This window comes from Sorex fumeus, unplaced genomic scaffold (assembly GCF_029834395.1).
Source record: "Sorex fumeus unplaced genomic scaffold, SorFum_2.1 ptg000058l, whole genome shotgun sequence".
Lineage (NCBI taxonomy): Eukaryota > Metazoa > Chordata > Mammalia > Eulipotyphla > Soricidae > Sorex > Sorex fumeus.
In genome coordinates, this window is record NW_026606115.1 from 140,385 (window position 1) to 168,113 (window position 27,729).

Genomic DNA, 27,729 nt, shown 5'->3' on the forward strand with positions numbered 1-27,729 from the left:
GTAATATGGGAAAATTAAAATTCTCCTACCATTTAACACAGTACACTTAAGAAAAGAAAATGGAAGAATTAATTAAAACATAAGTTAAAGGCATAAAACTAATATAATTTTTAACAATATAGGTAAAGGGCCAGAGACATATCAGGCATGTGTGGATCCTGGATTTAATCCTTAGAACCTCATGATGCTCCAAACACTGCCAAGCAGTGATATTCATGAGTATACAGTGGGAAGTAGCCCCAAAACACACCTTGTACACTAGTAGAGTTGTACAAGAAAAAAACCTCCAACCCCACCAAAAAAAATGGGGAGAAGAAATGAACAGAATCTTACTCAGGAAATAAATACAAATGGCCAAAGGCACATGAAAAAAAATGCTCTACTTCACTAATCATCAGGGAGATGCCAGTCAAAACAACAATGAGATACCATCTCACACCACAGAGACTGGCACACATCAAAAAGAACAAGAACAACCAGTGTTGGCGCAGATGTGGGAAGAAAATGACTCTCTTTTATTGTTGGTGGGAATACAAACTGGTCCAGCTTTTCTGGAGAACAATATGAGCATTCCTTAAAAAACTATAAATTGAGCTTCCATGTGATCCCGCAATACCACTTCTGGTAATATATCTAGAGGGTGCATAAAAGCACAGTAGAAATGACATCTGAACCTGTATGTTCATTGCAACACTGTTCACAATATCCAGAATCTGAAAACAACCCAAGTGCCCCAGAACAGACAACTGGTTAAAGAAACTTTGGAACATCTACACAATGGAATACTATGCAGCTGTTAGGAGAGATGTAATCGTGAAATTTGCTTGTAAGTGAATGGTCATGGAGAGTATTATGCTAAGTACAATGAGTCAGAAAGAGAGAGCCAGACATAGAAGGACTGCATTCATTTGTGGAATATAAAATAACATAGTATGAGACTGACATACAAGGACAGTAGAGACAAGGGCCAGGAATATTGCTCCATGGTTGGAAGCCTGCCTTATGAGCCAGGGGAGAAGGCAGCTGGAATAGAGAAGGGATCACTTAGTCAATGATGGTTGGAGGGATCATTAAGGATGGGAGCTGTGTGCTGAAGTAGATAAAGGGCCAAACATGATAGCCTCTCACTTATCTGTAGTGCAAACCATAATGGCCAAAAGTAGAGAGTATGGGGGAAATTGTTCGCCATAGAGGCAAAGGGATGGGGGGGTGGGGGGAATACTGGAGATATTGGTTGTGGAAAATGTACGCTAGTGGAGGGATGGGTATTCGATCATTGTATGACTGAAACTCATACATGAAAGCTTTATAACTGTATCTCACGGTGATTCAATAAAAAAAAATCTTATGTGGCCACAAACAAAAAAACAAATAAATTGATAAAATCTAAGCATAACGGTGATATTCAATTTTATCAATAACATGATAAATAATGGTGTCAATCAAGCTTCCAAAGCTGTCCAATATTTAAATTAAAGAAAGTATACATACTGTGATACACAAATAAAATACAATATCACATATCATGTTATTTTGTATTAAAATAAATCAGATGAACATATATCATTTAATTAGATTCAAACACATAAAGCATACATGATAAATTATATTTATGGAAAAGATATACAAATATATATAAAATAGCTGTGGCAATTCAAGGATGAGATGAAGTTATATAATGATTCATGTATTTCTTCATTTTTAAGTGGTGGTGATAACTAGTAAGACAAAATTATGACAGCACAATGTTACACGTTTCCCCTGCAATTGAAAATAGAGCATTTTGATGAAATCATTTGTAGGTCAAAATGACCTAAAGCAGAGAAGTAATTACCACTGATTTGTATGGAAAGAACATTTAAGTACTCCAGAGCAAAAAAACCTGCCAATCATTCCAGATAACTCATAACATCTAAAATTACACTAACACACAGTAAAAGCAGGAATTATATGATAAAATTGCAGGCTGTATAAAGTGGTTCCTGGGGAAGGAGGCTGGCTGTGTGAAATTACTCTTCAGGATGTAAACAGCAGCTCCAAACAGTGAACATCGTTTTCATTTTCTGTTGTAGCAGTGAAAATCCTTTTAGAATTTATTTTTGTTTCCAAAAACAGGTATCAATGTAAGTCATTCAGAAAGGAAAAGTGGTGTAATTCAAACCTCTGGAAAAAACCTTACTTCGTTGTACAGGGTCTCTAAAAAGTTTATTCTCTGTCAAAAAGAGTAGCTACTCCTTACATTTAGTCGAAAAAATATGTATTGTCTTCATCAAGTTGACATAGCAGGTCTGACACCAAAGTATCTAACTCAAACTTAAGGGGATAGAAGAAGGGCATTAACATCTGAAGAGATTACTTAAAGAGATACTAAAAGATATTACTTCAGTGCCAATAAAGAACAGTAGTGGTGGATGGTTATAAAAACTCACCTACCTCTATGTATAATAAAGTTTTCAAGTGTTTTGTATTTTAACAAGTGTCTCTATGGAAAACACTTTCACAGTATCTGCCTCTTGTAGGACTTAAATAAACAGTTTTATTTTCCCTCTTCAATCCTTGAAAAAAGCTTTAAGATATATCAGGCTAAGCAGTGTGATGTCAGTTTGAACATATTGATACTGTGGGTGGGGGATAGATGTACGTGTCAGAAAAATGGAATTGAAAATCTATCTGAATCGTTCATTTGTTAGTGCTGAGAAAGTAAAAATAAAATTGTATTATGGGGAGCTGCCTAAAATGTAGCAGAAAACTCAACCATAGAGATAAAAATTTGAGAAAAGTATGTTTTCTAGGTCTTATTTTAACTCAGTAGCTTATAGTATAATTCTTAAGATCTCTAACGTCATCTCAGGACACCCATCTACTGGGTGTCTACACCAGTATAATAAAACTTGCTAATGCACCAAAAACATAAATGCTGGTGGGAAATAATAGAAACTGGTTAATGTCAAAGCAGGAAAAGTGTAACTGTTCTCACTAAAGTGATGTTTACTCTTCTATTGACTTAGAAATTTTCTTGGTTTGAGACGCCAATTCAGTGAGTGGTTTGGATTTCCTAATTATATTTTATCAAGATAATTTGATTCATACAAAATGTTATGGGGTATCCTAGACATGCAATACATATATTTCACAATTTATATTTCGTTTAATAAACATCTTGTAACCCAAGTTCTATATCTCATTAATCACTCATGTTTATTATTACTTATCTCTAACAGACTGTCTGAGTTCATCATGTCAATCAAGACCATCCATGGTAACTCACAGTTCCAAAAGGCCAAATCTAAATGTTGAACATGGGAGTCTCCCGATGGACGGTTCCACAATGAAATAGACCACATCATATTCAATCGACGGTTTTGCCTGACCGATGTTGCTGTTGTCCCAAAATTCCAAACAGGATCAGACCACCGTCTCCTTCGTGCAAAATTCTACTTCACAGAGCGGGGAGAAGGGAATACAAAGTTTAAGAAGAGAACTCCCAGAACGACCACCAACTGGGAGCTCTTTGGCTCTGTTGCGGCAACATGGACGATGCCGTCATTGACAACATTGACGAGGAATATGATCGACTGGTTCAGCAGCTCCATGATTGCGCTAGGAATGCCAAGAGAGAGATAACCACAAAAAAAGGCCTTTCTTCGAACACTCTTGAGCTTATTCACCAATGTGGCTTGGTGTATGCTTCAGGCAACCTTAAGCAAATGTCAGAGCTCACAAAGCAGTGCAGAGAAGCGATCAAGGATGACTTCAAAGACAGAAGAGCAGCACTGCTGGTATATGTGGCAGAAGCCGGGAAAAGCATTCGTAATGCCCTGTCCTTCACCAACTACAAGACCAAGATGACTGCCCTCCGACATCCTGATGGATCTATCACATCTTCCAGAAGGGCAATGAAGAAGATTATTCATGACTTCTACTCAGATCTCCTTAATAGCCACGTCCACTTGCCCACATACCAAAATCCGCAGGATGGATATGTCGTTCCCAATGTTCTCCCTTTCGAAATCCAGCACGCCATCTCGTCGGTAAAGAAACAAAGAGCACCTGGCCCAGACAATGTCAGACATAAACACCTGAAGAACCTACCATCAGTACTCATCAATACACTGACTCGGCTCTTCACATGCTATCTGTCTGAATGCAAGGTTTCGTCCCAATGGAAAACCAGCAGGAGTGTACTACTATACAAAAAAGGAGACATCCACGACATTGGCAACTATCGCCCAATCTGCCTATTGTCTGTCATCTACAACCTGTTCACTCGAGTCATCCTCAATAGGATTGGCAGAACACTAGATGAAGGACAACCATGCAAGTAAACCGGGTTCTGAAAAGGATTCAGCACCATCGACCATATCCACATGATAACCAAGCTCACTGAGGTTTCTCAGGAGTTCAAGATGCCGCTCTGTCTAACATTCATTGATTTAAAGAAGGCCATTGATTCTGTTGAGATGGAAGCGGTCATCGAAGCCCTAGCGAATCAGGGAGTTCAAAGTCAATACATCAAGATCCTCCGTGAGCTGTATTGCGGATTCTCTACCAGGATCTCACCATTCTACAAAGAAGTGATCATCCATGTCAAGAGAGGGGTTCGGCAGGGTGATACAATTTCACCGAAACTCTTCAGTGCCACCCTCGAGAACGTCATGCGACAACTGGAATGGGAAGGAATGGGAGTGAAGATAGATGGTTGGCAATTATACTACCTCCGCTTTGCTGATGACATCGTTATAATAACACCAAACATCAGCCAAGCGGCACAGGTGCTGACCAACGTAGGCCGTGAGTGTGGAAATGTCGGATTATAACTGAATCTCACAAAGACAATGTTCGTGAGAAACAGTCTTGTTCCTGATGTTCCATTCACTCTCAATGGAACGAGCATCTCCAAATTCAACAGTTATATATACCTAGGTCGAGAAGTCAACATGACAAATGACCTGGCACCTGAGTTACGCAGCATAAAGAGAGCGGCTTGGAACGCTTTCAAGAGCGTTGAAGAAATAACTAAGAGGACAAAGAACTTCCAGTTCCGAGCACATCTCTTCGATTCCACTGTTCTTCCTGCATTAACATGCGCCTCAGAGACCTGGGTCCTATGAAAACAGGATGAGAACGCTATTCGGGTCTCTCAAAGAGGAATCGAAAGAGCTATTCTTGGAGTGTCACACTTAACTCAAATGAGAGATAGAATCCGGAGTTATAATCTCCGTCAATGCTCAAGAATCAGGGATTCTGTCTCATTTGCCAAGGCATCGAAAAACAGATGGGCTGGACACATAATGAGATTTAGAGACGACTGCTGGACTAGAGCCATTACCAACTGGATTACACGAGAGGTCAAAAGATCACGTGGACGCCCCCCTACGAGATGGTCAGACTTCTTCATCAAGACTCTGAATGATCTGTTTGAGGCTCTTCATGTTCCTAGAATGAGCAGATGCCATTGGGCTATGCTAGCACGCAACAGGGATGAATGGAGACGTTACTGGCACCCGCTCGAGCAAATCAATGAGTAACGAGGTATCAAGTGATCAAGTGATCTCTAACATCATGATCTTCATATCTCAAAATTCATAATTAACCTTTTGGAATATGTGATGGGTTTACAAAACATCAAACACTTAAATCCTAATACAGATCTTGCTTAAATTTTTTTGGCAGACAATGTGTCACTCTGAGCCTTTGAATCACATTTTATTTTATTATTCTATACTTTTTGTATCAGGAATTTAACTGAGTGCCTGGTACATGAAAAACTTGTGCTGTACCACTGAGCTGTATCCTTGCTCCTAACTCATAGTTTCTATTTTATTTTTTTCAATCAAATGTTCATAGATGTACCATACTTTTAATAGTATTAATACTAATGTTTTAGGATCACAATACATCTGAAATACACACAACAGCAGAGTGCTCTACTGCTGTCCCTACGTCCTGTCTAGCCCTTAATCAGTTAATTCACAGTATCTCATGGTTTGTTTTCTTTCCCTTTTCCTTTTTTCTTTAAATGATGGAGCGCCTAAAAAGTGCTCAGGGGAAACTCCCAGTAAAAGTTGGCCAATAAGACTATAGGGTTCAAAGTTAGAACTCAAGAATGAATTGCTTTTTAACCACAACACCCAAAAGGAGAAAGAGCAAAAGGGAATGCGCTGCCACAGAGGCGGGGGGTGGGGGCGAATGGGGTGGGGAACAATGAGGTGGTGGTGGTGGGAGGGATGCTGGGATCATTGATGGTGGAGAATGGGCACTGGTGTAGGGATGAGTACTCGATCATTGTATGACTGAGACGCAACCACGAAAGTTTGTAAGTCTGTTAACTACCTCACGGTGATTCATTCACTAATAAAAAAAAATAAAGAAAAGAATGAATTGCTTTTTAAGTCTGAATTTTATTGGGGGCCACGAAGCCATACATAGTGGTGCTTAGAGGTCTCCAAAGCTACAGCCAGTAGTATCTGGACTCAAAGTCTGTTTACACTGGGTATTCTCTAATCCTATGCTTTGTTTCTTTATACTCCACATAAAGGTTAGGTCATCTGGCATGTTTTTCTCCTTTTAATTTTTTTATTTTAATACTGATTTTAAAAGTCATTAACCTTTAAGTTTTAGGCATATAGTGTTTTAGCATCAATACCATCACCAGTGTCAACATCCCTCCACCAGTGTTCCCATGTTCCCTCCTGCCCACCCAACCTGAGACCTTTTCAGGAACATAAAAAAAATTGTTTGTAATTTATATCTTGTGTTTTCAGTGTTGCTGAGTGTGTGCTTTAGATAGAGAGCTATACAGCTCCTACCCAAAACACAAAAAATAATTCAAAGTGGGTTAAAGACCTTAACATTAGACATGAATCCTTAAATTACATAAAGAGAAATATAGGCAGAGCTCTCCGTGATACTGACTTGAGAGGAGTTTTCAGTATTCAACTACATTGACAAAGAAGACAGAAGCAGAAATAAACAAACAGAACAATATCAAATTGGAATGTTTCTGCACTTCTAAAGAAACTTGGACTGAAATAAGAAGACGCCCTACTGAATTGGGAGAAAATATACACATGATATATGTACCTGACAAAAGGCCAATTCATATATATATATCCATATTCATATAAAGCAATCACAAGTGCCAGCAACAAAAGCAAGCCATAAAAATGAGAGGAGTTGAACATAAATTTTCTCAATGAAGACAGACAAATGATCTGTTCATCATCACTAATGATCAGGAAAAATGCATATTAAAATCGAATATCAACTCACACCACTGAGAATGACCTTCATCAGAATTTCCAGAAACAGGAAAACAATATGTACAGTCTTTCAAAAACTAGAAACTGAGCTTCCATATGACCTCGCAATACCACTTCTCAGAATATATCCCGAGGATGCAAAAAAGCACAGTAGAAATGACATCTGTGCCTATATGTTCATTGCAGCACTGTTCACAATGGCCCAAATCTGGAAACAACCTAAGTGCACTAGAACAGATGACTGGTTAAAGAAACTTTGGTACATCTACACAATGAAATACTATGCAGCGGTCAAGACAGATGAAATCATGAACTTTGCTTATAAAAGGATAGACATGGAGATTATAATGCTAAGTGAAATGAGTTAGAAATAGAGGGACAGACATAGAAGGACTGCACTCATTGTGGAGTATGAAACAACATAACATGAGGCTGACACCTCCTTAGGTGACATCTCCTTCTACTGTATAGATACAAGGGACAGGTAGATTTCTCCTTAGCTGGAAGCCTTCCTCATGAGCAAAGGGGAGAAGGCAGCTGGAATAGAGAACGGATCACTAAGAAAATGATGGCTGGAGAAATCAATTGGGATGGAAGATGTGTGCAGAAAGTAGATAAAGAACCAAACATGATAACCTCTCAGTGTCTGTATTGCAAACCATAATGTCCAAAAGTAGAGAGAGAGTATGGAGAATATTGTCTGCCATGGAGACAGGGGGAGGATGGAAAAGGTGGGTATACCGGGGATATTGGTGGTGGGGAATGTGCACTGGTGGAGGGATGGGTGTTTGATCATTGTGTGATTGTAACCCAAACATGAAAGCTTGTAACTATTTCACGGTGTTTCAATAAAATTTAAAAAAAACTAAACAAAATGGAAAAAAATAAAACTGTAGAACTTTGAAAAAAATTTCCAGAAACAATCAGTGTTGGTGGGAATGGGGTAGGGGGAAGGAAAACTCATTCAGTTTTCCTTGCATTGCCTTGTCTTACTCTTCTATATACCACAGATAAGTGAGATCATTTGGTAATTTTTCTTCTTTTGACTCGCCTTAACTTGGTATTCTCCAGTTCCATTCAAGTTGCAGTGCATTGCTTGATTTCATCCTTCCACGTAGCTTCAGAGTATCCCATTAGGAATATATACTACATCTTCATAAGCCATTCATTTGTCGTAACCTAGGTTGATTCCATATCCTAGTTATTGGACTAATTTCTGAAATGAATAATAGAATAATAGTGTATATATATTCTTTTGAATGAATGTTTTTGTGTTTTGGGGTAAATACCAACAAGCGGAATTGCTGGAGCATATGGCAGCTCTCTTCATATTTTTTTCTGAGAAATCTCCATACTGTTTCCCATAGGGGTTGAACCAGACAATATTCCAACCAGCAATGGATGAGAGTTCCTTTTAAGCCACCTTCACACCAACACAAATTATTTCCAATTTTTTTGAAAATTGTGCCATTCTCTCTGGGTCTGGAGTGATAGCATAGCGGGTAGGGCATATGCCTTGCATGCAGCCGACCTAGGTTGATTCCCAGCATTCTATACTGTCCTCCAAGCACGCCACGAGTATTTCCTGGTGCCGTTCTCATTGTGCCATTCTCATTGTTGAGACATATCATTGTTGATTTGATTTAGATATTCCTCACTCCTCATATTAGCACTGTCCTCCCGTTTTTCATCGATTTGCTCAAGCAGGCACCAGTAACGTCTCACAACAAATTGTGAGACTTGCTGTTACTGTTGTTTTTGTTGTTGTTGTTGTTTTTGCGTATCGAATACGTTACGGGGAGCTTTGCTGTGAGGGCGAGATACTCTGGGGAGCTTGCCGGCCTCTCCAAGCAGGGTGGAGGAATCGAACCTGGGTCAGCCAAGTGCAAGGCAAAAGCTTTACCCGCTGTGCTATTGCTCCAGCCCATCCCTCATAGTATGTGATGATAAACACTGCTTCATTTGCTCATTGGCCATCCGTCTTTCTTCCTCAGAGGAATATCTTTTCATTTTCTCTCCCAATTTTACAGGGTTTTTGCATTTTTCTGTTGGTCTTTGTGAATGTTTTATAAATCTTGGATATTAACCCTTTATAATAACCCTTTATACCTGAAGGTACCGGCAGAGGGACAAAGCCACGTGGGTTCCAGGGCCGAGATCTCCAAGCCTACTCGGATTGGAGTCGAGCATCCTCCACCCAGATCCTCCAAATTCCAGTAGGCGGGGGTCACATCCACCAACTGGCCCCCTGGCGCCATGTAATCCCATCAGTGGCCAAGACTCAGAGACTATAAAAATCAGCTCCTGGAACTGCGCGGCCGCATTTGCGGCCGCGCAACATCTTATTATGACATCTCATTCCTACTTTGACAAACTGGCAGGATACCGAATGTAGCCTGCCCACACGGCAGAGTCTGGCAAACTCCCCGTGGCATACCCAATATGCCAAATACCAGTAACAATGATGGGTCTCATTCTCCTAAAGAGCCTTGAATATAATCTCAGGGCTAGGATGAAGGAGACGTTACTGGGGCCTGCTCGAGGCAATCGACGAATAACAGGATGATCTGTGATCTGTGATCTGTGATATTAACCCTTTATTTAATGTGTTGAGTGTTATATTTTCTAGAATTCAGTTGGATGTCTTTTAGTTTTAATCTGGATTTCTTTTCCCCTGTAGAAGCTTTATTTTTTTTACATTGGTTAACACCAATTTTCCCACCACCATTTTTAAAGAGGCTATCTTTACTCCACTTCATACACATAGTTTCTTTGTTGAAAATTAGTTGATCATATTTTTAGGGATTTGTCTTGATTTGTCTTTGGGTACTTGATACAAACCCTTTGGTCATAAAGTCTTCTTCCGGTACCATGCTATTTTAATCACGGTAGTTTTATAGTATAGGCTCAAGTTAGATAAGGAGATACCTCACAGCTTCTTACTTCTCCTTATGGTTCTGATTGCTGAGTTTTTATGCCACAGAAACTTTATTACTGATTGTTCTAAGTCAGAATTTGGATAGGGATTTCTTTGAATCTAGATAATAATTTAGGCAGGATGTTTATTTTGACAATATTGATTTTCCCAATCCATTAATGGGAAAATTTTTCTCATTTCCTAAGTCTTCTCGATTTTTTTCATTAATGATTTATATTTGTCTTGATACATATCTCTCACAAGTTTTGTTAAATTGATTCCTACATACTTAATGGTTTTTAGCACTATGAATGGACTAGACGCTGATCTCTTTTTCTTCTAACTTATTTTTGCATTTGGGAATGCAACAGATTTTCGTGTATTGATTTTTAGTTGGCTACCTTGCTTTGTTGATTTATTGTTTCTAGGAGCGTTTTAGTGACCTCTTTCTGGTATTCTTTGTATATTATTATGTCATCACAAATAGTGATAATTTGACTTACTTTCCAATTTGGATTCCTTTGATAACTTTTTCTTGCTAGCTTGTTGTTTCTAGAACTTCTAATGCTATATTCAATAAAAGTGGAGATAGTGAACATTCTTGCTATATGTATGCTCTCAGAGGAAATACTTTCAGTTTTTTCACTGAGAAAGATACTCTCTGTTGGCTTGTTATATATGGCCATAATTATTCTAGTGAAGATTCCTTCCAACCTGATTTTTTTAGACTTTTTAGCATGAATGGATCTCAGATCTTGCTGAAAGCTTTTGCTTGTCAATTTATATATTCATGTTAATATCTTTATGTTAATTATGTTATTCTAATTGCAAATGTTGAATATGCAATGTGTTGAGTATGCGTGCGTTGAATATGCAACTATATTCATCCTTGTATCCCGGAAATTAATCCCAAATTATTGTGGTGTATGATCTTTTTGATATGCTCTTGGAATCAGTTTACTAATATTTTGTTTAGGTATTTTGTGTTGACGCCAATTACAGAAATTGGTTTGTAATTTTATCTTTTTAATAATATCTCTGTCAGCTTTGAATATTAGTGTAATATTGGTTTCATAAAAGCTGTTAGGAAATTTTCCTGTTTCTTCAATATTTTGGAAAAGTTTGAGGAACAAAAGTCTTCTTTGAAGGTTTGATAGAACTCACCAGTGAACCCATCTGGACCAGAGAATTTGTTATTGGGGATATTCTTAATTACTTTTTTTATTTTCTTGCCTATGATAGACCTATTTAAGCTTTCTGGTTTTTTCCTCACTCAGTTTTGGAAGATAACATAAGAATTTATCCATTTCTTTCAGGTTCTCCAACATAACAGCTTAAGGTTTTAAACTGTAAACCGTAAACTCTCATAATATCTTAAATTTCTGAGGAGGCTGTTTCTTTTGAAAGAATCCATATTAGGGCATCAAATTTTTGTGTACTTTAGCTAACTTGCAACATTGCTTTCTGTAAAACTGCTTGGCTGCTTTGCACCTGGGGGAGAGGGGACTTGGAAAGTGAACAGGGCATAACTTCTTTCTAAACCAAGTGTGACAGGATTCAGGTGTATTTACTGTTCCTGAAATGTATTGTCTCAGTAAAGCACCCTGCAGATTTGGGTAAAGGATAACTCAGGATGCGGGTAGTTGGGGGAAATTGCCTTTTCCTGGAGTGTATTGTCTCACTAAAACACCCTGCAGACTTGGGTAACTCAAAATGTGGATGGTCAAGGGGGATTATCTAAGGCTTAATGATTCCGGCTATAACCTTGCTTGTGCTGACAATCGATGTACATAAATGCTGATCTTTGAATCTATAGGCTAAGGAGTGAGGTACTTTTAAATGGATTGGTTAAGAAAGTATATGTTGTTACAAATCTATTGGCTATGAAATGTGCGGGCCTTGCTGTAACGGCCAGTGAAGGCCTATATAAGATCCCCTTTGAAGAAGCTCGGGGCGCTCAGTCACTGCCCACTCTGGCCTATGCTGTGGAGCCCCAGCATGCTGCTCTAAATAAACCCCGTTTTTACTCCTGCAGGAATTGTGTCTATCTGGTCTCTCTGCGCCTCCCAGGGCTAGGGAACTCCCGATCCCAACATTTTCCCCCCTTCATTTATTATCGTATTTATTTGGGCATTTTCTCTTTTATTTTCATAAGTGTTGGAGTACAAGGAGCTTAGGTTTATCAGGTTGCACCCATCACAGTGCTCCCGAGTCACTCCCATTACTTTGTTTGTCTGTAACTACTTCTTTGTGCTCTCTTCCCCAACCAATTTGTAAGGTCTCATCCTTCTACGACACTGAACTTGTACTGTAAGTTAATATTGCCTTTCTCCTCTCCTTATGTCTTTTGAATAGGTTAATGCAATGTCCTTTTTGTATAGATACAGGAAGACAATTAATATTATGCTTTATAACTTAGGATTTAATTGGCTTTGAATATTATTCACTCCCGGGCATCTGCTTTCTCAACTTAAGCCTCAGTTGCCCTCACTTCCTAGCACCACAAGGGCAGGGTCCCGACGTGGGACTGTATGGAACCAGGGCAAGCTGGTAAGTTATGTGCTACCCTGGCATCGAGATGGGCCAGGCCAAGGTGCCACGATTCTTAACTATAGGTTAAGAGTTTGATCATAGGCAAATGCTGTCATGATCCAAAAGTAACGACAATACTAGGACCCTGCTACTAGGAATAGGAAAGATATCTGGCCTGAGCACTGCAGTCTGAGATCGAGATGGCCCTAGGAGAGCAATTCTATAAGCTTAAAGTATTTCTTACTGTGTCCATACAAAATGATTTATATTATGTATGCTTATATGTTGGTCGGATAAGGAGAAGAGAAACACACCCAGGGAATTCTGTTCTAGGGTGGGTAGATCTGCTAAATGAGAATCTGTCCTAGAAGCAGTTTTCCCGTGTGTCCTGACTAGCTTGGATGAGACTGAACATTTCTCCCCTTCAAACTGCCTTCAGTAAATAAATTCAGTATATTGTAAGAGGAAGTTTCCCTTTTCTCACAGAAACCTAGCTGGTCTTAGATATGCAGATCTCCGGTGCTAGCCAGGTCTGACTTTTGGGATGTAGATGCCTGGCTCTAGCTGGGCTAGTCTTTGAGATTCCAAGCTCTAGCAGACTGGTCTTTGGTATGCAAATCCAAGGGCTTGTAGCTTGTGAAAGGTGAAGCCAAGATTACTGGCCTGTGGGTGTAAAGAAACAATATGTTTTGCCCCCTCAATGTTCTTTCTGTAACTCCTTTTAATGACATCACTGTATTGTGCCCTTTAGAGGTACCATGATCTATATAAGGGAGATTTCAGGGCTCTCTGGGGGAACACATGCCTGAGAGAATGGGGAACACAGGCTGAGAGAATGGGGACAGAAGCTGAGAGAACTAGTGAGCACGTGCTTGAGAGATTCTGGGGCCTCCATGACATACATCTCTTCCATGTAATAAATTGCTACTAAAACCAACCAGCCTGGCTCCCGTTTCCTTCCTTCGCCTGACCATCGCCATCGACCTCCCTGGAGTGGTGAAATGGCCTGAGACTACCGGACGCGGGCGGTAGGAGAGATAGGCCGCTGCCGTCCCTCTTGCCAGTACTTTTTGTGTGTTTACACACATAAGCATAGCCAAATGTTTGTCTGTCTTGTTTATTCTTTCAAATAATTGGCTCCCAGGGGCTGGAGCGATAGCACAGCAGGTATGACTTGCATGCACCGACCTGGGTTCGATTCCCAGCAACACATATGGTCCCCGAATACTGCCAGGAGTAATTCCTGAGTCCAGAGCAAGGAGTAACCCCTGTGTATCGCTGGGTGTGACCCAAAAAGCAAAAAAAAAAAATCAAATAATTGGCTCCTGATTTTGACTCTGCATTACTTTCTTGATTTCTATACCAGTCATTTTCATTCTAGTTGCAATTATTTTTCCCTTTTACTATTTTTAGATGTATTTTCTGTTTCTTGTACAAGTATTTAAGATATGTATTTAGATTGCTAATTTGAGCTTTTCATTTTTCCTAATGTGACATGTATTTGTATGAATTCCCCAGTTTTACTGTGTTTCATATATTTTAATAATTTGTTTCTTCATTCTCATTAGCTTCAAGAAATCTTGTAATTTCTTCTTTGATCTTTTCTCTAATAAGCTGCTATTTAGCAGTGTTTTGTTCAGCTTCCATATGTTGGCGCCCCCCACTCCCGCCACCCATCTTATTTTATGAACAATTTTCACCTTCATGGCATTGTGGTTTAAAAGTAAGTTTAATATGATTTCTGTATTTGTAAACGTAGGTTTTACTTATGCCCTAGTATGTGTTCTATCTAGATCCATGTGCACGAGAAAAGAATATGCATTCAGCTTTTTGAGAAGTAAGACCCCTGTGCCTGTCAATTAATCCCTGTTCTAATTACTCATTTAGGGATCTTGTATCTTTACTGATATTTTGTTTGGTTAATTTGTCTAATAGAGAAAGGAGACTGTTAAAGTCTTCTACCAATATTGTGTGGGCTGGAGCGATAGCACAGTGGGTAGGGCATTTACCTTGCAACCTGCCGACCCAGGTTCGATTCCTCCATCCCTCTTGGAGAGTTCGGCAAGCTACCGAAAGTATCCTGCCCTCATGGCAAAGCCTGGCACACTACCCGTGACATATTTGATATGCCAAAACACAAGTAACAAGTCTCACAATGGAAACGTTACTGGGCCCGCTCGAGCAAATTGATGAACAACGGGAGGAAAGTGCTAACAGTGCTAACCAATATTGTGTTTCCATCAATGTGTTTCTTTAGCTCTGTGAGTAGAAGTTTTATTAACTTTGCTGGCCCTTCATTTGGCACATATATGCGATGATTAAGTATTTCTTAATCTTTAGTTCACTTACCAATAAGTACTGTCTGTCTCTATATTTAATTACTTTATTCAGATTGTCTGGCATATCGAATACTCGAGCGAATTCAGATTAAATGCTTTTGCTCTAAGTATAGCTGTCCCAACTTTTATTCCTTCCCTTGTTTTGTATGATTGTTTTCCATGCTTTTGCTCTAATTATAGCTGTCCCAAATTTTGTTTCTACTATTGGTTTGTATGACTATTTTCCATACATTCACTCTGACCCTTTAACCTGTGATTTTGGGTTTGTTTCCTGTAAGTAGAAAATAGATGGATTTTGTTTTCTGATCTATTGACTCACTCTATGTCTTTTTTAGTTGAATCACTGTGATATAGTTATAAAACTTTCATGTTTAAGTTTCAGTCATACAATGATTGAACACCCATCCCTCCACCAGTGCACATTTTCCACCATCAATGTACCCAGTATTCCCTGTTCCCATCCCTACCCTCCCCCTGCCTTTATGGTAGACAATTTCCCCCATACTTTCTCTACTTTGGGGCATTATGATTTGCTTGAATTTTCCCACCACCATTCAAGCCTGTCTGCCAGGGACAGACGCTAGATAATTTATTTTCTATTGCTTATTATGAATATCATTTTCACGGTTGCATGCTTCTGTAATTCGAAAATTGTAAATGGCTGGGTTCCAGAGCCATCTCTGTAGGGAGCTAATCCATTTTGAGATTCCATTGGGATTCTATGGATCTGGGTATTGATGCGCTGAGATGGTGCCTGAACACAGATCCCAGGCGTGACAGCCAGGACCCCAAGTGGGCGGGGAGACAGGGATGGACAGCCAGTATCTGCTGCCTCCATGAGGTCTGGAGTTTTAGTCCTTGATCTCGCATACCTGGGTTTTGCTTCTGGAAGCTCATGGATGCAGAGGTTTCATTTGGAGTGGTCAGAGAGAGTACATCTGCTCGATCTGAGGTGCTCCAGTGGAATTGGCTGAGTACGGGGTTTGGAGAAATCTCTGGTGAGCTGCTGTGTTCCAGGATTTACTGCTGTGTCTCTGGATCAAGACAGCTGATGCGCTGAGATAGTGCCTGAAAGCAGATCCTGGGTGTGATAGCCAGGACCCCAAATGGTCAGGGAGACAGGGAGGAACAACCCATCTCCGCTGCCACCATGAGGCCTGGAGTCTTAGTCCACTCTATGCCTTTTAATGGGGGAGTTTATTACATTGACATCCATCAAAATTATTAATACAAATGAGTGATGCCCATTTTGGCTATTTTTGCCCTTGCATGTTTTATTTTTGTGGAAGATCTTTTAATATTCATTGCAGGACTGGATTCGATGTAGCAAAGATCTCTAGTTCTTATTTGTATGAGAATGATTTTATAATTACCTCAAACATGTTTGATAGCTTTGTAGGGCTATATTAAAGACTTTTCTCCTGAAGCATTTCAAATATGTTATTTCATCATGTTCTTGATTGTATGAGAGATCTCTTGTGAGTTTTATATTCTTCCCTTGTATTTTAGAACTAGCTTCACTCTTGATACTTTAACCAATTTACCTCTCTTTGGTTCTTGTCATTTTTATTACAATGTGTCTTGGTGTTATTTTATTAGTGTACATTTTGTTTGGTATTCTTTGGGATTCTTCAGTCTATGCACAGATCTCCCTCCAATAATTGGAGTTTTCCATTATCACCTTTCCTCTACTACAGGAATTACTATTACTAAAAGATTGTTCCATTTGCTATTGTCCATTGAATATTAAGTTGCTTTTTGCATTGCTTCTTCTTTTGTGATGCTATCTTTATCTTTAAGATCATTGATAGAATTTTTGGTATCCTGAATTCTGTTGATGTAACTTGCTATTGTATTCTTTATCTCTATAACTCCATTTCAATGTATTCTTTATTATTTTGCATCACTTTTTCTTGAAATTAATTGAATTTCTCTGCCAGAGCTTCCTTACTTATTATCACCACCATGAAGATTGTAGTTTGGAGGTCCTGTTTGAATAGTGCCAAGTCATTTGATGGGATCCAGAAAACCCTTGAACTTCTGTACTTTTGTGCATTAGAAGCTAATTTAAAAAGCTAATAGGTTTTATATTGTTCTGTGTTTTATGGGTGATAATTATGAAGCTGGAGAAGAAAATTTGGTGTGTGAATAATTGGTGGTAGCTTCTGCAGCCCAAGTGACTACGGCCAAGTTTATCCCTGCATGTAGAACAGAACAGGGGCCGGGGAGGTATCTAGGATGCTTTAATCAAATACACGGGTCCATCCAAATGATATAAGCCTAGGATTCAAGGGTCAGATGCTAAAGAAATTGTTCAGGAGGACTTAGGACTCAGTGGTATAAAGAAAAGGCAATGGATAGTGGGGACCATGATTAAAAGGGAGGCAATTATCAGGGTGTCTTCAATTAGTCCCCATGGTTCTTCAGTTGTATGAAGTTGTAAGATCAGTGGACAATAGACATTGTGCAGGCACTTACACAACCATAAGGTTCCCATGGAGGAGAAGAGGGGAGGGTGTTTCAAAAGGTCTCTGGTACAAGAGCTTTTGGATCCTTCACTCATACTTACCTATTAGAGTTGAGAAATGTGTCGCTGAAGTTTGGGGCTTCCCAACTCCTCTTCCAGGCCTAGAGATAGTGGATTTGGCACATGGTGAGCTGTACACTTCTGCCAGTGGACAAGCACTGAGCACAGTTAGGAGTAATGCCTGAGTGCAGAGCCAGGAGTAGTCCCTGAGCGCCGCAGGTTGTGGCTCAAAAACAAATAAACAAAAAAGATAGAAACCAGGTCATGGATCAACACATTACAACCCACTGCACTTATATTTCTAAGGTACAGAACTTCTCCCTGGAAAATACAGGTTACACCGAACACTCAAAACTGTAATTCTACAATTCTGTAAGTTTAACACTCGGATGAGAGATAAGAAGCTATAGAAAAATAGGGTATAAAATCTCCGCAAATGTCATCTTGGTGACCCCGCAAAACCTTGCTGTTGGGCCAGCAAATATTGACTCTTTTGTTAGTGCCTGAACAATGAGGATGAGGAAATCACAAAAAGTAAGAAATTTAAATATAAATATAACATAAGAATTTTATAGGGTAGAATCAATAGAAATATCATATCGCAGTGGTTCTAGAAGGACAGAAAGAGATAAGAGGGAACAGAAGAAAGTTGAAAATAAGAGTCAAGAACATACACTGAGGAAGGAGACAGACATCCACACACAAGAAACACAAAGAATTTCAAACAAATTACACCCAAACAAATGCACATCAGAAAACACTGTAGTAAAAACAGCAAAAGTCAAAGATAGACAGAATCCTAAAACTAGCACGAAAAAAGAAAAGAGGAAGTTACAAGAAAAAGAACATTAAGATTCAGGTCTCTCAACCAAAATGCTACAAATCAGAAGGGAATAGGATGATCCAATTAAAGTATTGAATGGAAACTACCTCTGATCAAGAATATTCTATACAGTAATGTTATCAAAAGAATTAGAAGGAATGATGGAAAGTTCCTCAGACAAACCACAGATAAAGGAATTTGTGGCCACTAAGCCAGATCTGCAGAAAATACTAAAGGAATTTACATAAAAGGAAAAGAAATTCTAATAGGAAGGTAATTACATAAAAACATAAAATGTGGGAAGGAGAAATAGTATTGGGGTATCTCAAAATAAAATTGAGATTCACTAGCTTCAATTCAAAATGTGACAGAAACTTAGATATCTAGATGTAAACCTCATGCTAATATAAAAATAATTTAGAATAAACCAAAAATAAAATACAAACTTAAGCTGATTACTACATGAAAAGCAAGTGCCATGACAGTACAGTGGTTAAGACACTGCTTTGCATTCTGCTGACCCTGGATAGAATCCCTGACACCACATTGGCCTCCCAAGTTCAAAACCAGGAATAGCCCCTGAACACTATTGGGTGCAGCAACAACAGAAAACTAAAAATAAAATGAGAACAAAAGAAAATATCAAAGTGCAAGAGAAGGACAAAGATAATGTAAAAATCTTCAGAATCCGTATAAAATATGGCAATAAATAACTTTTATTAATAATTTCACTCAATGTCAAAGGTTTGAATTAACCAATCAACAGTCATGTAGTAGTGGGATAGATCAAGTAGCAAAACCCAAATTTCTATCATTACAGGAGACCCAATTGAACTTCAATGATAAGCATAAGATTACAGAAAAATTGAAAAAAGAAATCACGCAGGAAAATGGCAGCATAAAAAGTCCATTTGAATTTTTTCTTTGAGGAAGTTTCTTTTCATTTCCTCTCCCATTTTTGAAGGGGCTGGATGTTTTATTCTTGTAAAGTTCTACCAGTACCTTATACAACTTTGATATTAACCCTTTATCAGATTGGTATTGAGTAAATATTTTTCCCGTTCTGTGGGTTGTCTTTCTATCTTAAACACAATTTCTTTTGAGGTGCAAAAGCTTCTTAGGTTAATGTAGTCCCCTTTGTTAATCTTTTCTTCTACTTGCATGGTCAATGGTGTTTCATCTTTGAAGGAGCCTTTAGCTTCAGTCTCATGGAGGTGTTTGTGTATTCAGGTCTGATGTTGATCTGACTTTTTTGCAGAGTTAAAGTTTTGAGTTCATTTCTTACGTGTAGCTCCTCAGTTTTCCCAGCACCACTTGCTGAAGAGACTTTCTTTGCACCAATTCATATTCCTTACTGATTTATAAAAGATTAAATGATCACATATTTGAAGGTCTGTGTCAGGACATTCAACTATATTCCATTGTTCATTGCAGCTGGAATAAAGACAATATTTTCTTTATTACAATACTATGGTGTTTTAATTATTACCACTTTTTATTACAGTTTGAAGTTGGAGAAGGTGATTACCTCCTATCTTCTTTCTCCTAAGGATTGCTTTGGCTATTCGTGTGTGTGTGGGGGGGGGGCTACTGTTATATATGAATTTCAGGAGAGTTTGGTCTGTTTCTTTGAAGTGTCACTGTTATCATTATGGGGACTGCACTGAATCTGTATAATGCTTTGAGTATTGCCATTTTAACAATGTTAATTTTCCCAGTGAGCAGGGGATGCATCTCCAGTTCCTCATATTATCTTCTATTTCTGGAGTAGTATTTTATAGTTTTCTTTATATGGGTCCTTTACCTCCTTAATTAAGTTGATTCAGAGGTACTTGATTTTAACAAGCACAATTGTGAACAGGATTGTTTTTTATTTTTCTATTATTTGTATATTTATTTATTTATTTTAACTTTCGTTTTTAACTTACCTTTTATTGAATCACTGTGAGAGACAGTTACAATGCTTTTGTGATTGGGTTTCAGTCACACAATGTTCCAACACCCATCCCTCCACCAGTTTACATTTCCCAATACCAATATACACCATATCCCTCCTGATATGAATCAGCCTTACTCTCTGGCAGGCACTCTGTATCTCTCAAAGGCACTTCTTTTTCTTTGTGTGTCTCTCTACTTTTGGACATTAAGTTTTGCAATACATATACTGAGAAGCCATCATGTTTGGTCCTTTATTTGCTGCCAGCACATCTCTCCTATCCAGAGCAATCACTTCCAACCAATATTATCATAATTGTCCCTTCTCTATACCAATTACCATCTCCTCTAGTCCTTGAGGCATGCTTCAAACCATGAACCAAACCTCCTTACCCTTGTTTCTACTATCCTTGGGTGTTAGTCTTACTATGTTTTTTATATCCCACAAATGAGTACAATCATTCTATGTTTGTCCCTCTCCTTCTGATTTATTTATTTCAGCATGATACTCTCCATTTCCATCCATTTGTAAGTGGATTTCATGACTTCATTTTTCTAACAGTTATATAGAGTTCCATTGTGTACATATACCAGAGTTTCTTGAACTAGTCATCTGTTCTTCTGCACTGGGGTTGTTTCCAGATTCTAGATATTGTGAACAGTGCTTCAACGAATATACAGCAGCACGTGTCATTTCTGCTATGTGTTTTTGCACCCTGAGGATATATTCCCAAGATTGGTATTGCTGGGTCATATGAAAGCTCAAGTTCTATTTTTTAACGAAATATCCATATTGTTTTCCAAAAAGGCTGGACCACTTGGAATGAGGGAGAAAAGCCTCTTCAACAAGTGGTGCTGGGAAAATAACAGCTATATTCAAAAAATGAACTCAGACCTCTATCTAACACCATGCAAAAGATTAAGATCAAAATGTATTAAAGACCTCTATATCAGACATGAATCCATAAGACACATGGAGGAAAACTTAGGCAGAATATTCCATAACATTAAAGCTAAAGACATCTTTAAAGATGAAACACCATGGACCAAGCAAGTGTAAGCAAAGATAAACAAATGGGACTATATTAAGCTAAGAAATGTCTGAATCTCAAAAGAAATGGCCACTAAGATATTGAGACAGCCCATGTAATGGTGAAAATTATTTAACCCAATACCCATTAGATAAGTGTATAATATCCAAGATATATAATGTACTGGTAGAACTTTATCAGATAAAAACCTACAACCCCATAAAAATCAGGAAAAGAAATGAACGAAAACTTTCTTAAAGAAGAATTATAAGTGGCCAAAAGTCATATTTAAAGTGCTCTACACCGCTAATCATCAGGGAAATGCAAATCAAAACAGCAATGAGATATCACATTGCACCACAGAGATTGGCACACATCAAAAAGAGTAAGAACAACCCAGTGCTGGTGCAGATGAGGGAAGAAAAGGACACTCATTCATTGTTGGGACTTTTTAAAATATTACTTTCTTCTCTTTCATTATTTGTATATAGAAAGGTCATGGATTTGGGGGGGGGTACTGACTTTGTAACGTGATATTATACACATCTATTGTTTCTAGGAACATTTTCGGTTGAATCTTTAGGGTTCTCTAAGTACTGTATCATGTGATCTGCAAATAGTGAGAGCTTGAGTTCTTCCTTTCCTATCTGGATGCCCTTTATAGCTTTTTCTTGCCTAACCATAATGGCAATAATTCCAGTACTATATTGAATAGAAGTGGTGAGAGTGGGCAACCTTGTCTTGTGCCTGATCTTAGAGGAAAGGCTTTTAATTTTTCCCCATTGAGGATAATTCTTGCTGTGGGCTTGTAGCAGATGCTTTACTATAGTGAGGAAAGTTCCTTCAAATCCCAATTTGTTTAGCGTTTTTATCATCAATTGGTACTGGATCTTGTCAAATGCTTTCTCTGACTCTATCAATATTATCATATGGTTTTTATTTTTTCTTTTATTGATATGGTGTATTATGTTCATGAACTTGCAAATGTCAAACCCTCCTTGTATCTCTGAGATTAATTCTACTTGGTCATGGTTTATGATCTTTTTGATGGGTCATTGGATTATGTTTGCTAGTATTTTGTTGAGTATCTTTGTATGGTTCATCAGGGAAATAGGCTTGTAATTCTCTTTATGTGGGGTCTCTCTGCTTTTGTTGTTAGAGTGATATTTGTCTGATAGAAATTGTTTGGAAGTGTTTATGTTTTTTTTCAGTTTCCTGGAAAAGTCTGAAAAATATTGGTATTTCGTCATCTTTAAAAGCTTGGAATAATTCACTAGTGAATCCATCTGGGCATGGGTTTTGTTTACAGGAAGACTTTTGATTTCCGTTTAAATTTTCTCTATAGTGGTTAGTTTGTTCAGGTATTCCAAATCTTTGTTCACACTTGGGAGGTTATAGGAATCTAGAAATTTACCCATTTCTCTAGGTTCTCCTATTTTGTGGCATACAAATTCTCAAAAAGCACGTGAAAAAATGCTCTATAGCACAGCGGGTAGGGCGTTCGCCTTACAAGCGGCCAACATGGCCGACCCGAGTTCGATTCCTCCGCCCCTCTCGGAGAGCCCGGCAAGCTACCGAGAGTATTCGATATGCCAGACACAGTAACAACAAAGTCTCCAATGGAGACGTTACTGGGCCCGCTCGAGCAAATCGACGATCAACGGGAGGGCCTTTACTTTACTTTACTATCACTAATCATCAGGGAGATGCAAATCAAAAAGAGATATCATCTAACTCCACAGATACTGGCACACATACAAAAGAACAAGAGCAACAAACATTGGAGCGGATGCAGAAGAACGGGACTTTTCTTCACTGGTGGTGAGATGTCCAGCCTTTTTGGAAAACAATATGTACATTCCTCAAAAAATTAGAAATTGAGCTCCCATTTAACCCAGTATTACCACTTCTGAGAAAAAACCCAGGGCCCCAAAAGCACACAGCAGAAATGCCATCTGCACTTCTGTGTTCACTGCAGCTTGCCACAAGTGTGTCTGGGGGTTAAGGGCAGTTAGGAGAGAGAAACCAATATGACAAAAATAGTTGGAAATGATTGTTTTGGAAAGGAACTGAGTGTTGAAAGTAGGTAAAGTGCCTGATAACCTTTCAGTATCTGTATTGCAAACTATTAGGCCCAAAGTGTAGAGTGGGGGACAGAAAAGTGTTTGCCATAGAGACAGGCGGGGATGAGGTCCAGAGGGAAACTGGGGACATTGGTGGTTGGAAATGTGCATTGGTGAATTGATGATGGTTGGAACATTGTATGACTGAAACCCAATCATGAAAAACTTTTTAACTGTGTATCTCACTGGGATTCTATTTTTAAAAAATTCCCAAAAAATCGTAGCATAAAGAGGCAAAGATCACCATACTCATATCAGTTGAAATATATATTTAAACTATAAATAAGTAACAGATATTGATATTGTGTAATGATTAAGGTATCAATATATCAAGAGGGTATAGCATTCATTAACATATATAAGCCAAATAAAGGTGCAACAAAAATATGTAAATCATTCATTAACATATTTGAAGAGTCTATAGACAGTAGCACAATAGTTGTTATGGTCTTTAAACTCCACTATCATTGATGAACAAATCAACCACACAGAAAATCAGCAAATAAGCAAAAGCTTTAAATGAGGACGTGTAATAGGTAGACAGTAAATATTTGCAGTCAAATACATAATAATGTGGAACATCTAGATAGAAACAACAAAAGTGTCAAGAAAGACATAATATTGTATTACTGTCATCCTGTTGTTCATCAATTGCCTCGAGCAGGCCCCAGTAACGTCTCCTTCGTCCTAGTCCTGAGATTTTAAAAAGTGCCACATTCGAGGCTCTTTCAGGGTCAGGAGAATGAGACCCATCATTGTTACTGGTTTTTGGTATATTGAATACGCCACGGGGAGTTTGCCAGACTCTGCCATATGGGCAGGATACTTTTGGTAGCCTGCCAGGTTCTCCAGAGTAAGAACTAGATAATAAGATGTCATTCACGGCTGCGCGCTTCCAGGAGCTGGGTTCTATAGTCTCTGAGTCTTGGCCGTTGATGGGATTACACGGTGCCAGGGGCAGTTGATGGGTGTAACGCCTACATACTGGAAGATGGGGGTTCTAGGTGGAGAAGGCCCCAGTTCCAATCCGAGTAGGCTTGGAGATCTACGTCCCGGGTCCTGCACACCTGTGTTCCTCGGCCAGTTCCTTCTTGCATGAGACTCATCCGAACGTGTGGAGAGTGGTCTTAAGCCTGGCTGTGGCTGGAACCGGAGGTCTTCAGCTGCCAGGGATCTGCTCAGGGTGGGGGGATCTCAACCCACCCTACTCCAAGTGGCCCTGGTGAGGACATTCAGGCTCAGAGGCAGGAGATTCTGCACTGTTCTCTTCCAGGAGCATGGTTTTATAGTTTGTGGACGGGGTGTAGATCTCCAAGCCTGCTCGATTTGGGATTGGGGCTTCCTCCACCCAGAACTCCCATCTTCCAGTATGTAGGCTTTACACCCACCAACTGCCCCTGGCGGGACCCAGAGACTATAATATTGAAATCAAATAAAATACTTTTCATGTCAAAAGGTAATAATTCTAGAAATCAACCAAAAAATAAAATCTGGACTGGGGTGCTGGAGAGTTGGTAGAGGGTAAAGCACTCACCATGAGAGAGGAGTAAGCCTTGATTACCACCATGTTTAGCCCCACAATTTTTTTAATAAAAACTGGAAAAAACCAATCTTTTTGAAATGCGAGAATGTTAAACAATTACTGGATTAAAGATAAAATAATTCATAGAAACATGAGAATTAAGATGCGAAATTATCAGACCATATGAGATATAGAAAAAAAAGCAGTAGCAATCTAACACTGTAGCACTGTCCTCCCGTTGTTCGTCAATTTGCTCGAGCAGGCCCAATAATGTCTCCATTGTGAGATTTGTTGTTACTGTGTTTGGAATATCGAATACATCACGGTAGCTTGCCAGGCTTTGCCGTGCGGGTGAGATACTCATGGTAGCTTGCAGGGCTCTCCGAGGGGGGCGGAGAAATCACAACCGGCTGCGTGCAAGGCAATTGCCCTACCTCTGTGAACTAAAAAATACCATGTCTGCATCTCCTGCTAATGCATCTAAGGCTCTCATCACCATTCTTCAACATGATATCTGAATGTCTAGTCATATAATTAGGTAAGAAAAAGAACAAATATTAAAAATTTGAAAAGAAGTTAAACAATCAATACTTGCAGATGTCATGATAATGTAATGAACAAACCCTAAAGAGTTCACTAAAAGACATTTACCCCATTTAAATTTATTATTTACTTATTTATTTGATTTTTTAATTTGCTTTTTGGGTCACACCTAGCGATGCTCAGGGGTTACTCCTGGCTCTGCACTCAGGAATTAATCCTGGTAGTGCTTAGAGGACCATATGGGATGCTGGGGATTGAACCCAGGTTGGCCACGTGCAAAGCAAACGCCACACCCGCTGTACTATCGCTCCGGCCCCAAATTTATTTATTAAAAATTGGGGACTAGGTCAATACTATAGGGAGGATAGAATACTTGCCTTTCACATGACCAATTTTGTTCAATCCTGGCATCCCATGTAGTCCTTAAGACCCACTAAGACTGGTCCCTGAGTGCAGAAGAGGGGTAAACACTGAACACTGCCAAGTATGGCCCCCAAACAAAATTGTTTAAACTAATGAAAGTGTTAGAAGTCTAAGAATAAATTAATAAATAAAATAAAATGTCATGTTTCAAAATAAATATATAAAATATGTTTTAGTTATTGGATCACAGAGGTGGCTCAAAGTTTTATAATGCATACGTTGCTCGATGGAGCTCTTGGTAACCCTACCAACATGTTGTCCCCTGAGCATCTTAGGGTGTTACCAAAACAAACAAAGCAAAATAATTCCTTTTGCATTTCTACATGCAATGAAGTAGGAACATATTTTATTAATGATATAGAGAACAATAAAACTACACAAAGGATAAACAAAACCAGGAGCTGATCTTCAAAATGTTGAACAATATTTACAATCTCTTAATTTACATGAGAAAAAATAGAGAAACCCAAATAACTTGGATTAGAGATGAAAGAGGAGAAATTACAATAGGTAACCAGAAACACAAAACATAATAATAAAACCTTTATGCCACCAAAGTGAAGAACCCATATTGTGTAAATCCCTTAACTAGGAGCTGTGTAAACTCCTTAACTTGGGTGACGCTATGGGGGATTACACATTAACGCATGTTCGCGGGCTCTTCGGGCAACCCTCTCTCATTACCCGCGTTTGGTGCTCTCGAACCGCTTCTGCATCAAGGATAGCTGTTGCAATGGTTGGACAAAGGAGGAACGAGGGCCAAGCTGGTTGGTGATCAGTTACCGTTTATTACATCTCTCATCTCTCCCAAACTCTCCACAACTCTTTCTCTAAATCGCTCCATGACGTTCTCCCCAACTCTCACTGCAACTCTGTCTCTCACGTTCCCACACCCAGCTCAGTTCGCAGCCACCCTCTCAACCACCTCTTCTCTTCTCCTCTCCAACCCTCTCTCCCACTCCCAACTCTGCTACAGTCACCACCTCAACCACCTCTTCTCTAACCACGCCTCCCAAACCACACCTCCCCCCCATCCCGGAAGAGCAATTGATATGTTTATCAAGCCTTCTTGACCACCTGCAGCCCACTAGGGCTAAACAGCACTTAGGGTGTGTTTCTCCTCTCCTTAGACCAGTAACTTAATAAACATCTTAATTCAACTTCCTAACATTTGCCATTCTGTATGGACACAGTAATAGACACATTTAGGCTTGTAGGGTGATTCTCCTGGGGACATCAGCCACAGACTCATATTATAGTGCTCAGGCCAGATTAATCATTCCTAACCCTAGCAGGGTCTGAATCTTGTTATTACTTTTTGTATTATGACAGAATTTGTCCATGACCATGCTCTTAACTTATAGTTAAGTATGATGGCACTTTGGCCTGGCCCATTTTGATGCCAGAGTAGCTCACAACTTGCCCTGGGTCCATCCAGTCCCTCGTTGGGACCCTGTTTTGGGGGATCTAGGAAGTGAAGGCAATTGAGACTTAAGTCGAGAGAGCAGATGTCCAGGAGGTAATATTATCTGGAATCAATTAACTCCCAACTTACAAAAGCATGTCTTTTTAACTGTCTTCCTGTGTCTACAAAAAGTAATTGCTCTGAAGTAACTAACCATGCAAAGGACATTAAGGAGAAGAGAAAAACAATATTTACAAGTTAACAGTGTCTGATCAGGAGGCAAAAGTAATTGACATGTTGGGGGAGCAATCAACAAACCCAAGCTCCCTGTGGCCAGGGAGGAAGGG

The 27,729-nt window shown here is 39.1% G+C and overlaps 1 protein-coding gene across 1 annotated transcript in view; it reads right to left on the reverse strand.

Moving 5' to 3' along the window:
• The window catches only part of ZMAT1 (zinc finger matrin-type 1), an 86,215-nt gene extending 59,394 nt beyond the window's left edge, over window positions 1-26,821 (reverse strand). Inside the window, exon 1 of the mRNA XM_056125675.1 lies at window positions 26,761-26,821. Within this exon, the coding sequence (XP_055981650.1) occupies window positions 26,761-26,821 (61 nt within the window). The remainder of the gene's footprint in view (window positions 1-26,760) is intronic.
• Between the last annotated feature and the right edge of the window lie 908 nt (window positions 26,822-27,729).